General features: G+C 38.5%; 1 protein-coding gene across 5 annotated transcripts in view; it reads left to right on the forward strand.

The window, feature by feature from the left end:
• The window catches only part of LOC119252437 (adenylate cyclase type 10-like), a 46,525-nt gene that overhangs the window by 22,143 nt on the left and 11,783 nt on the right, over positions 1–12,599 (forward strand). For 4 of the 5 annotated variants that reach the window (XM_037519673.2, XM_037519675.2, XM_037519676.2 and 1 more), the window contains 11 exons: positions 178–254; positions 360–549; positions 1,610–1,665; positions 2,359–2,533; positions 2,692–2,881; positions 4,113–4,199; positions 5,347–5,618; positions 6,140–6,276; positions 7,792–7,920; positions 10,147–10,419; positions 11,241–11,570. In XM_037519673.2, the coding sequence (XP_037375570.1) occupies positions 178–254; positions 360–549; positions 1,610–1,665; positions 2,359–2,533; positions 2,692–2,881; positions 4,113–4,199; positions 5,347–5,618; positions 6,140–6,276; positions 7,792–7,920; positions 10,147–10,419; positions 11,241–11,570 (1,916 nt within the window). The remainder of the gene's footprint in view (positions 1–177; positions 255–359; positions 550–1,609; positions 1,666–2,358; positions 2,534–2,691; positions 2,882–4,112; positions 4,200–5,346; positions 5,619–6,139; positions 6,277–7,791; positions 7,921–10,146; positions 10,420–11,240; positions 11,571–12,599) is intronic. The other variant, XM_037519674.2, reaches the window with a different exon arrangement.

Raw genomic sequence — 12,599 nt, forward strand, 5'->3', positions numbered from 1 at the left:
CATTTTGTTCCTAATATTTAGTAATTTGTACACATCATATGATATAGACTGACAGCAGCCTATAGCCTTTTCTATTCAGAAGCCTAAAACTAGACTTCGGATCTAGCAAGTAGCAAATCTAGTACCTGACTTGGAGGCGTCTAGCTATTTACCCACTGTTGCTTTTCTCTTCCCCAGGCTTGTTTCCATCAGTATCACCAATGGACCAGTATTCTGTGGTGTGGTCGGGGCAGTAGCAAGACATGAGTATACAGGTATAAAAGGACACTGGACTGTTAGTTCTATAAATTTGGGGGCGGAGGTGTGGAGGAAGTGGTCTAAAAATTCTACATCCTTTTATTACTGTTTCTCTGACACAGTTATTGGCCCAAAAGTGAGCCTTGTGGCCAGAATGATAACTGCTTATCCAGGTTTGGTGTCCTGTGATGAAGTAACATATCTAAGATCCATGTTGCCTGCTTACAACTTCAAGAAACTCCCAGAGAAAATGATGAAGAACATCTCTAACCCAGGGAAGATGTATGAATACCTTGGCCATAGAAGATGTATGTGAGTGTCATCATGTAGTTCATTCCTATCTCTTTTACAGAATTAGGGTATCAGAGAATCAGGTTTTGATTGTATAAAAAGTGCTTCTAGTACTAGGCTGTGCAAATGACTTAAGAGGAAGGTTTGATGTCCGAGACATTTAGCTTTTATATTTAGAATCTTCTATGGTCTGTTAGTGAGCTTCCTGCTAGTCAACAGGAAGTGTGCGGTTCCTAATCTATATTCTTTATTCTTTGTGTAGTTCACAATTTAGTTCCCTGAGCCTGGAACAATAAATACCTGCTCTTCCTCCTCTCAAAAATTTTTAGTTTTTCAAAAACTCTTTTATACAGAACTCTACCTCTTCAGTTATCTGAAAGTATTCACTTATGAAGACAATTTGTTCTCTATTTAGCAATTTGTTATCTGTTTATACAAATCCCAACATTTATGTACTATATATATCCCAATGTATATATATGCATATACATACATACATATTGATTTATCTAAATAAAAGGACTTGTCCAGGTCCATTTGAGTTGTTGGCAGAGCCAGACCATCTCCCAAAGTGGTCTGACGCCCAGTTTTTTTTTTTTTTTTTTTGTTTTTAAGATTTATTTTATTTATGCCAGAACTGGGGTATAGGCCAGATCCACGGGAGGGTGAGAGGAGTCACCAGAGACAGAGCCGTGAACAGAACAGGCAGACTGACGAAACACACTGCTGAGGGGTGCAGCGGGTGAGACAGGAGAGGTCTGCTCGCCATGTGGATTGCTCCGAGGCCGGTGGGGATCAAACCAGCACTGCAGAGGCTGCGGACAGCTTCACAGTGCTGTGCTCAACCACCTGAGCCACCAGGGAGGCCCTGATGCCCAGTTTTTATATCATTTCTCATAGAGAACAACACTAACTAAACTTAACTACACTCAAACTTATTTCTAATTTTCCAGCATTATTAAAGATAGTATTATTCTATATCTTGCCCATTGTTTACTACTATAACCCCTCCCCTAAACTTGTTATTTTTTTCCTCAACCTATATTTAATAGACATGTTTCTCTTTGTCCTTTTCCTCCAGAATGTTTGGAAAGAGACACTTGGCCAGAGAAAGAAATAAAGATCATCCTTTGTTAGGTGAGTTTTACTTTGTACTTTTTTTTTTTCAGCTATAGATGGTTAATGTGATTTTTTAAACAAATGCAAGCTTAACTCTTCTAAGCTTATATTTTAAAATAGAAAACAGCCTTTTTTGAAGAGGACTTGCCATTTTTTTGCCATGTTAGATATTAAAATTCCAGGTGAAATTCTACTACTTTACCTAGAAGTACCAACATTTAGTAAGAATCTTTGTAAGTCAGAATTGAGCTATTGTGATCTGACTATTTTTGTGGTCAAATCATCTTTGGAAGGAATTTCTTTATTCTTAAATGTGATAATAGCAGCAAAACTGGTGAAAGCCCACACTGTATATTCCCCATCTTTCTATTCATTTTACCTATATTTATTAGTCCAGCATCTTTAGTAGCAGTGACAGACTCTGAAGACTGAGTTGTTGTTACGGACATTTTTATTAAAAAAACAGATTATTTAGTAGCTCCCATGTTCATGTGATACCTAATTGTTCAGAATATTATTACTTGTGCTTTGGAGCAAAGCCCCAAGCCCACTACACATTTATGGAGCATCCAGACGCTTCATCAAAAATGTGATTCTGCCAAGCATTGTTTTGGGAAAAAGCATGGGTGGGACTTGGGGAGCCATTCTGAGATTCACCTTTGCAAATTAATTCAAATCAACAGTATTACTAAAAATATATAGCAGTTCTAGGTGTTCCTTGTCTCTCTACAGATCGGGAAAAAGAACTAGAAGCCTTCCGAATGGCACAGCAAGGGTGTGTGCACCAGAAGAAAGGACAGGCAGTTCTCTATGAAGGTGGAAAAGGCTGTGGAAAAAGTCAGCTGTTGGCTGAAATAAATTTCCTGGCCCAGAGAGAAGGGTATAGGTAAAAACTCCTGCTTCTTGACTTAGCATCTACTTCTCTTGGGGTTCCTTTCCTTTATTGGTGAGATTTATATTTTAGATTCTGTGTCCTTGGGTTGGTGAAATGAGTAATCTCTCTGTGGGCCAGGGATTCCCAGTGACCATAGTAACATTCACCAGGGTGTTGCCACTGAAGATGAAGGAAGCTAATTCCAAGCAGTGCTTCTATGCCATCCAGACCCTCATGGCCATCTTCTTTGAGATTGATACATGCCCAGCCTATTCCCGCCAAGAGTGTCTACACAAGCAGCTCCGAGGAGTGGTAGAGGAACCGCTTTACTGCCTATTTAATGAACTCTTCTTTGTGAAGGTAATCAAGGCAATGGCTCTCTGAATTGGAATATGATTTTTTTTTTTTTTGTGGGCAGTTGAACCCAGGGTTGTCTTCTGATATCCTTAGGCAGGCTGCCTGTCTGTCTGTCTATCTATCTATCTAACTGTGGCCTAAGAACTTTTAACTAGCAGTGGAAAGATTGATATTTGAAATCCCTTTGTTCCTAAAACTCAGGCTTCCTCCTTTGTGAGGAGAGTAGATTCTAGGACTGACTCTGACACTTGCTAATTTTATGTTCTGGCACAAATCACTTAGCCTTTCTGAGCCTGAAATTTTTTATCTGTAAAATAATGATTGTAGTTTTTTATGGTTCTTTAAATGATATTTGTAGTTCCTTATATAGAGAATTTTAGAGGAGATATATGTAAGAGACTGCATTGTAAATGTGAAAATGCAAAATCTATCAAGGTGACCTTGACTAGCCAGCATCCTCAGCAGTTAAATCTATGTATTCTCAAGCTGGTGGAAATATTTTGTTCTTTAAGCCTAACACTCTCTTTCCTAGCCAGGGAGTATGACATTTCAACCAACATCTGAATCTCAGAAGTTTCTAGGGGTATAGGGGTATGTGTGTTTCCCAATAGCAAGTAGACTAAGAATTCCCTGGTCTGCAATTACATTTATTCTTTCTCCATCATTTCTCCTAATCTACTTAGCCTGAAATTCATCATGTGTAATGGAAGACAGAGAAAACTAACATCTATCTAATTTCTCTACATGACCTGTCCCTAAGACAGGCTCTGTCTGGGATTCTGGCCACTTGCCAAAGTAGTCAAGACATGTTTTCACCTTTTGGTCTCAGTCTGTGTGCCTCAGCCAAGCATAGGAAACAGTGGTAGGAGATATCCATTGCAATTCGTTTCTAACAAGTCTCATTTTGATGTGCTTGACATAAACAGGGTACTAGAACTCTTCAAAGTGACTCTGCTAAGTCTGACTTTCACTTTACTACTAAATCATGGCCTTAAGGGTTTGCCAGAATCGTGTGGAAAGGAGCTATCTATCTCTCTCTCACCATTTCTGGACTTTGATTTTCATCCTCTGAACTACATATTGATGTTGGATTGGCATTTGTAATGCTATGCTCAATCCTACAAAAACTTTTTCTCACTCAAAATAGAATTATTTTCTGTTCCATTTTGAAAAACTGTGTATTTTATTAGATTGTCATCTTCAATGCTAATATATGAATGATTTTCCTGGTCAGTTTCCCTTATCCTTCAAAGTTTCACATATGGATGACCTGGCCAGGCAAAAGAAGATTAAAGCATGTTTTTTCCAAATGCTTCAGGAGGTGGGTACTTTTGCTGCATATCATTAACTCTTAATATGTGGAAATAATATATGCTTATTTTAATCTAGCTAAATCACTCCTTGATGTAGGCATTTTTTTTTACCTATTTATTGATATCTTCTTTGTTTATGTCTATAACCTTGAATCCATACTACAGCACAATGTAAGAGAAAAGATCTTTGCTCTTTCCTGACCCTGTTTCTTATAATGAAATTTTAGAAATTTAATTTAAAACTGTGATTTCTAAATGCAGGCAGATGGCTATTTTACCTTCAGTCTATTGAAAATATGGACATTCAGGACCAACCCAGAATTATGGAATCAGAAATTTCTATTAACAGAAACTGATGTAGCCATCCTGGAAAGTAGTCTAAAAGAAACTGTTCAAATTGTAATAACATGCATTCTCTGGGCCCAGCATTTCCACTCCTGGGTATCCCAGAGAGGCTGTTGATTGCAGTGTGTGCTTGTGGCAGCTAGGGAGGTATTGACATAAACTCATGGATGAATACTATAGTGTGTAATACAGGAATTAGTAGTAAGGGAATAGGTGAAAACACAACAGCAGGGAGTAAACTTTAAAACAGCCCTGAATAAGAAGAGAAATCATGAGATCTGTAATACAGTAGCATTTACATAAAAATAATTTACTTGACAAAATAACAAATACAACACAAACTGAAAGTTATGCAATGAACACATTAGAATGGAAGCCTGCAGCAGTGGGGAGAGGAATAAATGTTAGGAATGTGGATGGAAGTAAATATATTTTTTTTAAAAGTCTATGTGAGTTGTACCTTATAACTGGTAGTTTTAGCAGTCACTCTCAGGTGATTGTGATGTGCAGCCTAGTTTGGGAATTCTGGTTTAAAGTATTATGAATTCCCACACAGTTTGAAGCCTTTGCCAAAGTGAAATATTTAGAAAGTTTCAAGTTTGATTTGGAGATTATTTTGCTGCTTATTTTATTTTTCAGTTAGAGTATTTTCTTGTCCAAGGAAACACAGTACATTTCTTTAGGAGAGGTAACCTAGCTTGTGTTGACCTTTTATTTAAATTGTTGGAAGGAAATTCATGGTAGATTTGATAATCAGGTGACTTTATTTCTAATCAGAGGTCGTCCTTGTTTCTTTGCTGTTATTTCTAGGCAGTGAGGGAAACACCACTGATTTTCCTCATTGACGAGGCCCAGTATATGGATGCAGCTTCCTGGAAGTTTTTGGGAACATTGCTCTCCAGCGTGCCCATCATCATGGTGATGACATTGACCCCTACCTTCGCCTTGCATGGCTGGGCCCAACACTTCCTGCAGAGCCCTCAGACTAACCATGTGCCCATTTCGAAGCTGGCAGCAACCTCGCTGTTGAGAATGGCATGTTGGGAACTGGGGGTGGTGAGCATCCCCCAAGAACTGCAGATGTGAGTGGCTAGGGCTAGCTGGGCACTTCATTAAGGGAGGAACCAGTGCCATAAATGAGAAGACTTTGGTCTCACTGGAGTTGGGGAGAGAATGGCATAGTAACCATGATCAGACCCAAGACTAGATTTAAGGGTAGACAGTGTCCTAGTAAACCAGTAAGTGTTTCCACCCAGGTTTCACAGGACAGTCGGACTTAGATAATCTGTCAGCTTAATGTGTCAATTATATGTGTCAGGTCAGTGTTTGCCAGACCTTAGCAGGGATGTTAGGTCCTTTTAACAGCAATAAAAGCAAATTGTTAAGAAAATACTTTTCAAAACCAATCAGAAATTTTTATTTTATATTCTGTGCTGCTGCCTCTTTCTGTATATCATCAAGAGCTGATGTTAACAAAAGTTCTTCTATCCCTCAGTTCTTCTATCCCTCAAAAGAACTATCCCTCAGTGTGAAATACCCTTACACTTGGCTCTCTTCAAGTGGGTATCATTAGTCAACAATCCCCCTACTCACTTCTCTACAGTTACCTTCTCCACAGGTGCTTTGGAAACCCCCTCTACTGTGAGGTCCTATGCCAGGACCTTCTCTCTAAGGACATACTGCTTTTTCATGACTTCCAAAAGGAAGAGAAGGAGAACACCAAGTGGGAGACCCTCTCAGGTAAGCTTAGCTTCCTCTGGTTCTGCCTTGGTCCGACAGCTGGAGTTCATTCTTCATCTGGCCCCAAGGAGACAAGGGCCTATTCCCTGCTAAGCACACTACACAAATAATATGCAACTATGGTGAAACATCAAAAGCCTGCTTTCATTGAGCCAATCAAGTTATTGTAGTTCCTTTCTGAGCAACCGAGCAGTGGATTAAAAAAATCCACTGATTAAAAAAAAAAATCCTGAAAAACAGGATTTTTAAACAAGAGAAAATTTATAGCCATGAGAGTCCAAAGAGAATTACACTGAAGAGTAGGATGATCTGAGAATTTGGATGGGGAAAAAGGTGAGAGAAAGAAGGAGGGGATAAAAGAAAGACAAGTGTAGAAATATATATTAATCCAAGAAGATAACCTAGACTTGTGATATAATAAAAGTGAAAACTATTTTGCAGAGTAAACAAGAGAAGTGAGAATGTTAGAGACACGCAGCTTCTGCAGCGCCGGTTCGATCCCCGGCCGCCGGCAGGTGTCCCACACGGCACGCAGACCTCTCCTGCCGTGCCCGCTGCTCCCCTCAGCAGTGTACTTTGTCAGTCTGCCTGTTCTGTTCCCTGCTGTGGTTCTGGTGAATTCTCTCACCCTTCCACGCTTCTGACTGTACCCAGTCCCAGTGCTTGTATAAATAAATAAATAAATATTTAAAAAAAAAAAAAGAATGTTAGCGACTGTATGGTACAGAAAGTATAAGTTTCTAAGAGAAAATTAGAGAACAGGCAGGATGAATGAGGTAAAATACGTCAAACATGGTATAGTCCATCTTCATTGTCGTGGTTGCTTTTTTTAAATTTTTTATTAATTTTTTTATTTTTTACATCATTGTTCACTATTAAACAATATTTTCTTCCCCCTATTCCCTCAGGTGTAGTCCCCATAGAGTTTCTTTCCCCAGTGCATCTGTGCACTATCACCTCAGTCCCCTAAGCTTCTCTCTCTTGCCCTCCCTCTGATCCTCTCCCAACTCCTCCCCTGCAATATGTCTCTGATTTATAATTGTCCTTTTTTGCTTTGTTGTGTTTTGTACTGTTATTATTTTTTTACACCGATGTCTTATTTGGTTCCCTTATATTCCTGCTATAAGTGAAACCATCCGATATTTTTCTTTTTCCTTCTGGCTTATTACACTGAGCATAATTCCTTCTAGCTCCATCCATGTTGCTGCGAATGGCATGAGTTTATCTTTTTTGATTGCTGAATAATATTCCATTGTGTATATATACCATATCTTCTTGATCCAGTCATCTATTATTAGGCATTTGGGTTGTTTCCAGGTTTTGCCTATTGTAAATAGTGCTGCAATAAACATCGGGGTACAGGTGGTCTTTTGAATCAGTGTTTCTGTGCCCTTTGGGTAGATCCCTAGGAGTGGAGTTGTCGGGTTGTTGTAGTTTCTTAACTAAATTCTTGTGCCTTTAAAACTAGTCATTGAGCATAGTGTTTTCCTCAGTCATACTCTTCTTTCCCTACAGCCAATGCTATGAAATCCACAATGTATAGTATTTTTCCTGCCAGCTCTGAAGAAGACCAGGAACTTTATGTCTGCACAGTCAAGGATGATGTGAATCTGGATACAGTGCTTCTCCCACCATTGTTAAAAGGCAGGTCCCTTGTAGACCTCAAGTGAATGGATAATAGATATCATTGCTATTAGTAATTGATGGGTGATTGAGTATAGTTCTCTCATTATCATGATAGCTTCATTTTCTTCTGAAGAAGAAACCTGCCTTCCAGAAATAAGTTCTGGCACTACCTAAAGAGCTGCTTGAGTAATGTTTTACTTAAATGAGCCCATTGTCCTCTTTGGATCTGACTGATGATTTGGACATGTTTTCTAGTCATTAATAAAAATTATGTCCTGAGTTTCTCTTTGTGAATATTCCCTTGCTGGAGGAAATAATAATCAAGGTAGCTAATGTTGCTGAGATTTAAAAATCCATGGTGCAGTGAGCAGTATTACGCACACAGCAGGAGTTTAATAAAAAAGAGTACAGAGTAAGTTTATAATGACTGCTGAAATGAAGAATGAAGCTATCAGGATTGGGTAGGCATCATTGGACAGAGGGTGTTCTTTTTAGAGATGAAGTTTTTTAATGTTCTATTCAAGGTGTTTGATGAGCAGGGTATTATATGAAGCCCCTTGAGAGATATTATGATGAATAAGCACACCTTTAAGTCAAATATAATCTTGCAGAAGATGTAAGGCATGCATATGAACTAGCAGAACAGAACGCCACAGTAGTTAAGAGCCAGGACCCTGGAGTCAGCAAAGCCTAGGTAGCATTGGCTTCTCTACCTCCTAGCTGTAGAACCTTTAAAAAGTTAACTTATCTAAGTCTTAGTCTTCTCATCAGTCAAATGAGGATAATGATAGCTCCTACCTCATGGGGTTGAATATTAAATCATGGTACATAAATATAAATCATGGTGCATGATGTCCAATGAGTGTTAGCTTTTATAAGCTGTTCACTTTGGAGGTTTTAGGTCCATCTAGACAGTTCACATTCCTACACCTGCAGTAGACCACACTTGGTGTTAGCTTTACTAATTTCAAAGCATGTAGGCAGGAACACAGCATGCAAGCAGAACATCAATAGGTGTTGTTCCTCAATGGGAATCTTCACATTTTCCACTGACGTTCTCTAAAGTCTTAAGGATAGTTTAAGTGTGTTGGAATCAGACCATGATGGGGGGGTGCTTATAGGCTCCATGTCTCAATGAGGAACTGCTTTTTCTTATTATAGACCTGTAGGTATAGCTTCCAGGCCCTACCGGCGACATAACCAGTTACAAGAATTGCTATACCCCAGGAAGCCCAAAGTGTGGCTTACTACCAGCTATTTTTCCTAATCTAATTTTCATCATTTATTTTTCATGTAAGCACTGTTACTTAGTAACTCAACTGACACTCTAATTTTATCTAAATCCTGGGAGATAGCTAGAAAGTTTATCCCACAACATTATCTATAGAGAAGGAAAAAAGATTCATTAACTTAGAAGCTACAATGAATAGCTCAGTTAGCAAAACTTTGGCCTAAATTAAAAGCCAAAATTAATTATGAAAGATAAATTATAAAATTATTTTAAAAACATTTACATGATTTTGTTTGTATTTTAAATACATAATTTACCACTAGTTTAATATGTTTTTGGCATGAGAATGAGAGGAAATTGGATGTGCAAAATTTAGATATGCAAAGCAGGGAATTACAGCAATTCACATGAAAATTACCACTTATTCTGAAATTATTTAGGAGGAAGTATGTTCAAGAACATCTAGAAGAAGGATAAGTGGGTAACTAGTCATTTGTGGGGTAAAGAAAAAGGCTTAGGATTATTCCATGATTTTGGATTTGGTAACATGTTGGTTCAATACCAACTGCTTTACTTTTTGGGTCAGAATATGGAACAATTTACAAAATGCCTAGAGTTAATTTAATCTTTACAATTAGAGATCTGGGGCCAGGTTCCTGGCCTCCATGTTTACTTGAAAGTAAGAGAAGGGTGTGGGCACCTTTTGGTCATGGAAATGAGAAGAGCTGTTAATATAGCTGAGTGATTCAGAGCACAGCTTCAGGTCTACCAACAAAAGGTTTGGTGACCATGGGGAGAACGGTTACAATGATGTGGTGAAAACCTGATTATTGTGGATTGATGAATGAGTGCTGAATGAGGAGAAATGAGGCATGGATATATACCTAGCTTTTTTAAGAGGTTTGGCTGAGTGGAGAAGTGGACAAAAAGCAAGCCTTTTAATTGTTTTAAATGAAGAGATTATGTATTTGTGTGTGTGGAAAGCTTGTTCACTGATGATTTTTTTTCCCCAGAAATAGCAGTAAACCAACTAGATCAGTTGAGCCCAGAGGAACAGTTGCTGGTTAAATGTGCTGCAATCATTGGTCACTCCTTTCACGTAGATCTGCTGCAGCACCTCCTGCCTGGGTGGGAGAAAAATAAACTCCTTCAGATACTAAGGGCACTTGTAGATATACAAGTACTCTGCTGGTTCAACAAGAGCCAAGAGCTTCCTGCTGAGCCAATTTTAGTGCCTTCTTCTATTGAGATTATTGAACAAACCAAAGAGAAGAAGAGAATGCCAGGTGAGGAAGAGCTGCTCCTGTTCTCTGAACAGATTACCTTGCCTGAGGGTATCTGTGTTAAAAAGCACATCAGTGTCCTATATCAAGGGCCTGGGACTCTTAAGCTTATTCTAAGAAATGATTATTTTAATCATGAAGGAACCTTGGGTATAATGAATGATCATTTGTATTTTTCAGAATTGTCTTAATTTCAAGAATTCTAATTCTTTGTTAACCCCATGTGTTAAGTATTTGTGTTTTGATTTTTGGTACAGAAAATACTGCTGTAATCCTTTATTGGCTTTTAAGAATAATAAGAAAATAAGATAAACTATTTCTAATTATAGAAATTCACAAGTTAAACATGTGACATTGAAACATAAATGATAAAGCAAGTTAAGTAGCTTGCAATATCAGATTTTCTGTGCTAAAGAATAAAACTATAGTGGATTACCCAAAGCACATGTAATCCAAAAATAAATTTCTTTTGGCTTTAAAATATGTTTGGGCCTTACATTTGAACAGAACATTTCTGATGATTTAATGATTATGATAATTTGTAATAAAAAAAGTTCAGTTTAGGAGGAACTACCAAGAAATCTCTCAGGTGTGCTTCTATACCACTAATCACTTCTTCCCCTTAGTACCTTATACCAGATAAAGTCAGTATCATTCAGATTGGTATAAAATTGAACAAAGGGGGCAGTAATACTAAGGGAAATTGTTTTAGTTTAGAAAACAAAAAAGTTTTCTTAGAACTAGCAACATTTACTTGGGAGTGTGCAATATGATTACATAAAAGGACTTTAGGAGAGTCTCAGTTAGATTTTCCTATATTTCAGATGCTGACTCCCCTCACAGGCTACAAGAAAAACTATTTCTACCTCACACTGATGTGCTAGAATTTGGAGTTCCTCTATTGCGGGAAGCTGCTTGGGAGCTGTGGCCCAAGGCACAACAGATAGCTCTGCACCTTGAATGTGCCTGCTTTCTTCGAGATTTGGCCTGCCGCTGTGGGAGCTGTCACGGTGGAGACTTTGTTCCATTCCACCGTTTTGCCATCTGTTCTACTAGAAGCTCCAGGAAGACTTCCCAGTTCTGTAGTTACAAAGACAACGGCTCCATACTAACACAAGTGATCACAGACAAATTGCAGCTGCCTTCTTCCCAAGGTAAACCCTGGGGACAGTGGGTAGCACTTCCCTTTATTCATCCATTTGGAGCACTTCATACAAAAATGAAGTAATATTAAAGGAGAAAGAAAATAGATGGAAAGAACCATTTATCCCTGAAATACCAGAAATAAGAAAAATGTTGTTCAAAGTTAAAGGAACTTTGGAGATCGTACTTGTTTTCCTTGCTAGCTCTTGGCAATCTTGAGCAAGTTACTTAACCTCAACTGATAGAGAAAAATAACAATGCCATTTTCATAGAGTTGTAAAATGTGCATTGAATGTATGATGTGCATTGAATAGTGCTGGCCACATGTGCTCAGTATGTTTTAGTTACTGTTTTTATTATAATTATTTAGCTCAATACAGATATATCGAGTCTTTATATATATCAAATGCTGCAAAGAGGTGTTAAGAATTCAAAATAGGGGCCTCCCCAGTGGCACAGAGGGTTGAGCACAGTGCTGTAAAGCTGTCTGCAGCCTCTGCAGCATGGGTTTGATTGCCAGCCAGCCAGGAAGATTCCCACATGGTGTGGCAGACCTCGCCAGTCATGCCCGCTGCTCCCCTCACCAGTACTTTCTGTCTGTCTACCTGTTCTGCTCCCCACTCTGTCTCTAGTGAGTCTTCTCACCCTCCCACACTTCTGGCCTGTACCCCAGCTATTGTGTGTGTGTGTGTATATATATAAAGACAGACTTATGTTTAAAAAAAAAAGAAAAGAATACAAAATAAATCTTGACCCCTGAAATTATTCATTTTGGGGATGATACAGACATTATTTTAAATACAGAATTCCACTATGGCATGGTAAAGGCAATAAAAATTGCAGCATAAGGCTGGGCTATCTAGACAAGGGGCTGTTCTCCCAGTCAGAGGAATGAGCAGAAGGTGACTCCCTTGAAGGAGATTATAGAAGTGAGACTTGAGGAATAAATCAGAGTTTGCTCTTTAAAGCTTAGATTGGTGGATAAATATTTCCCTAATACTGTAATCCTTCTACCACATTGCAGATAAGAGTTCACTTTT

This window comes from Talpa occidentalis, unplaced genomic scaffold, assembly GCF_014898055.3.
Source record: "Talpa occidentalis isolate TD23 unplaced genomic scaffold, MPIMG_talOcc4v2.1 talOcc4.2, whole genome shotgun sequence".
NCBI classification, from domain to species: Eukaryota; Metazoa; Chordata; class Mammalia; order Eulipotyphla; family Talpidae; genus Talpa; species Talpa occidentalis.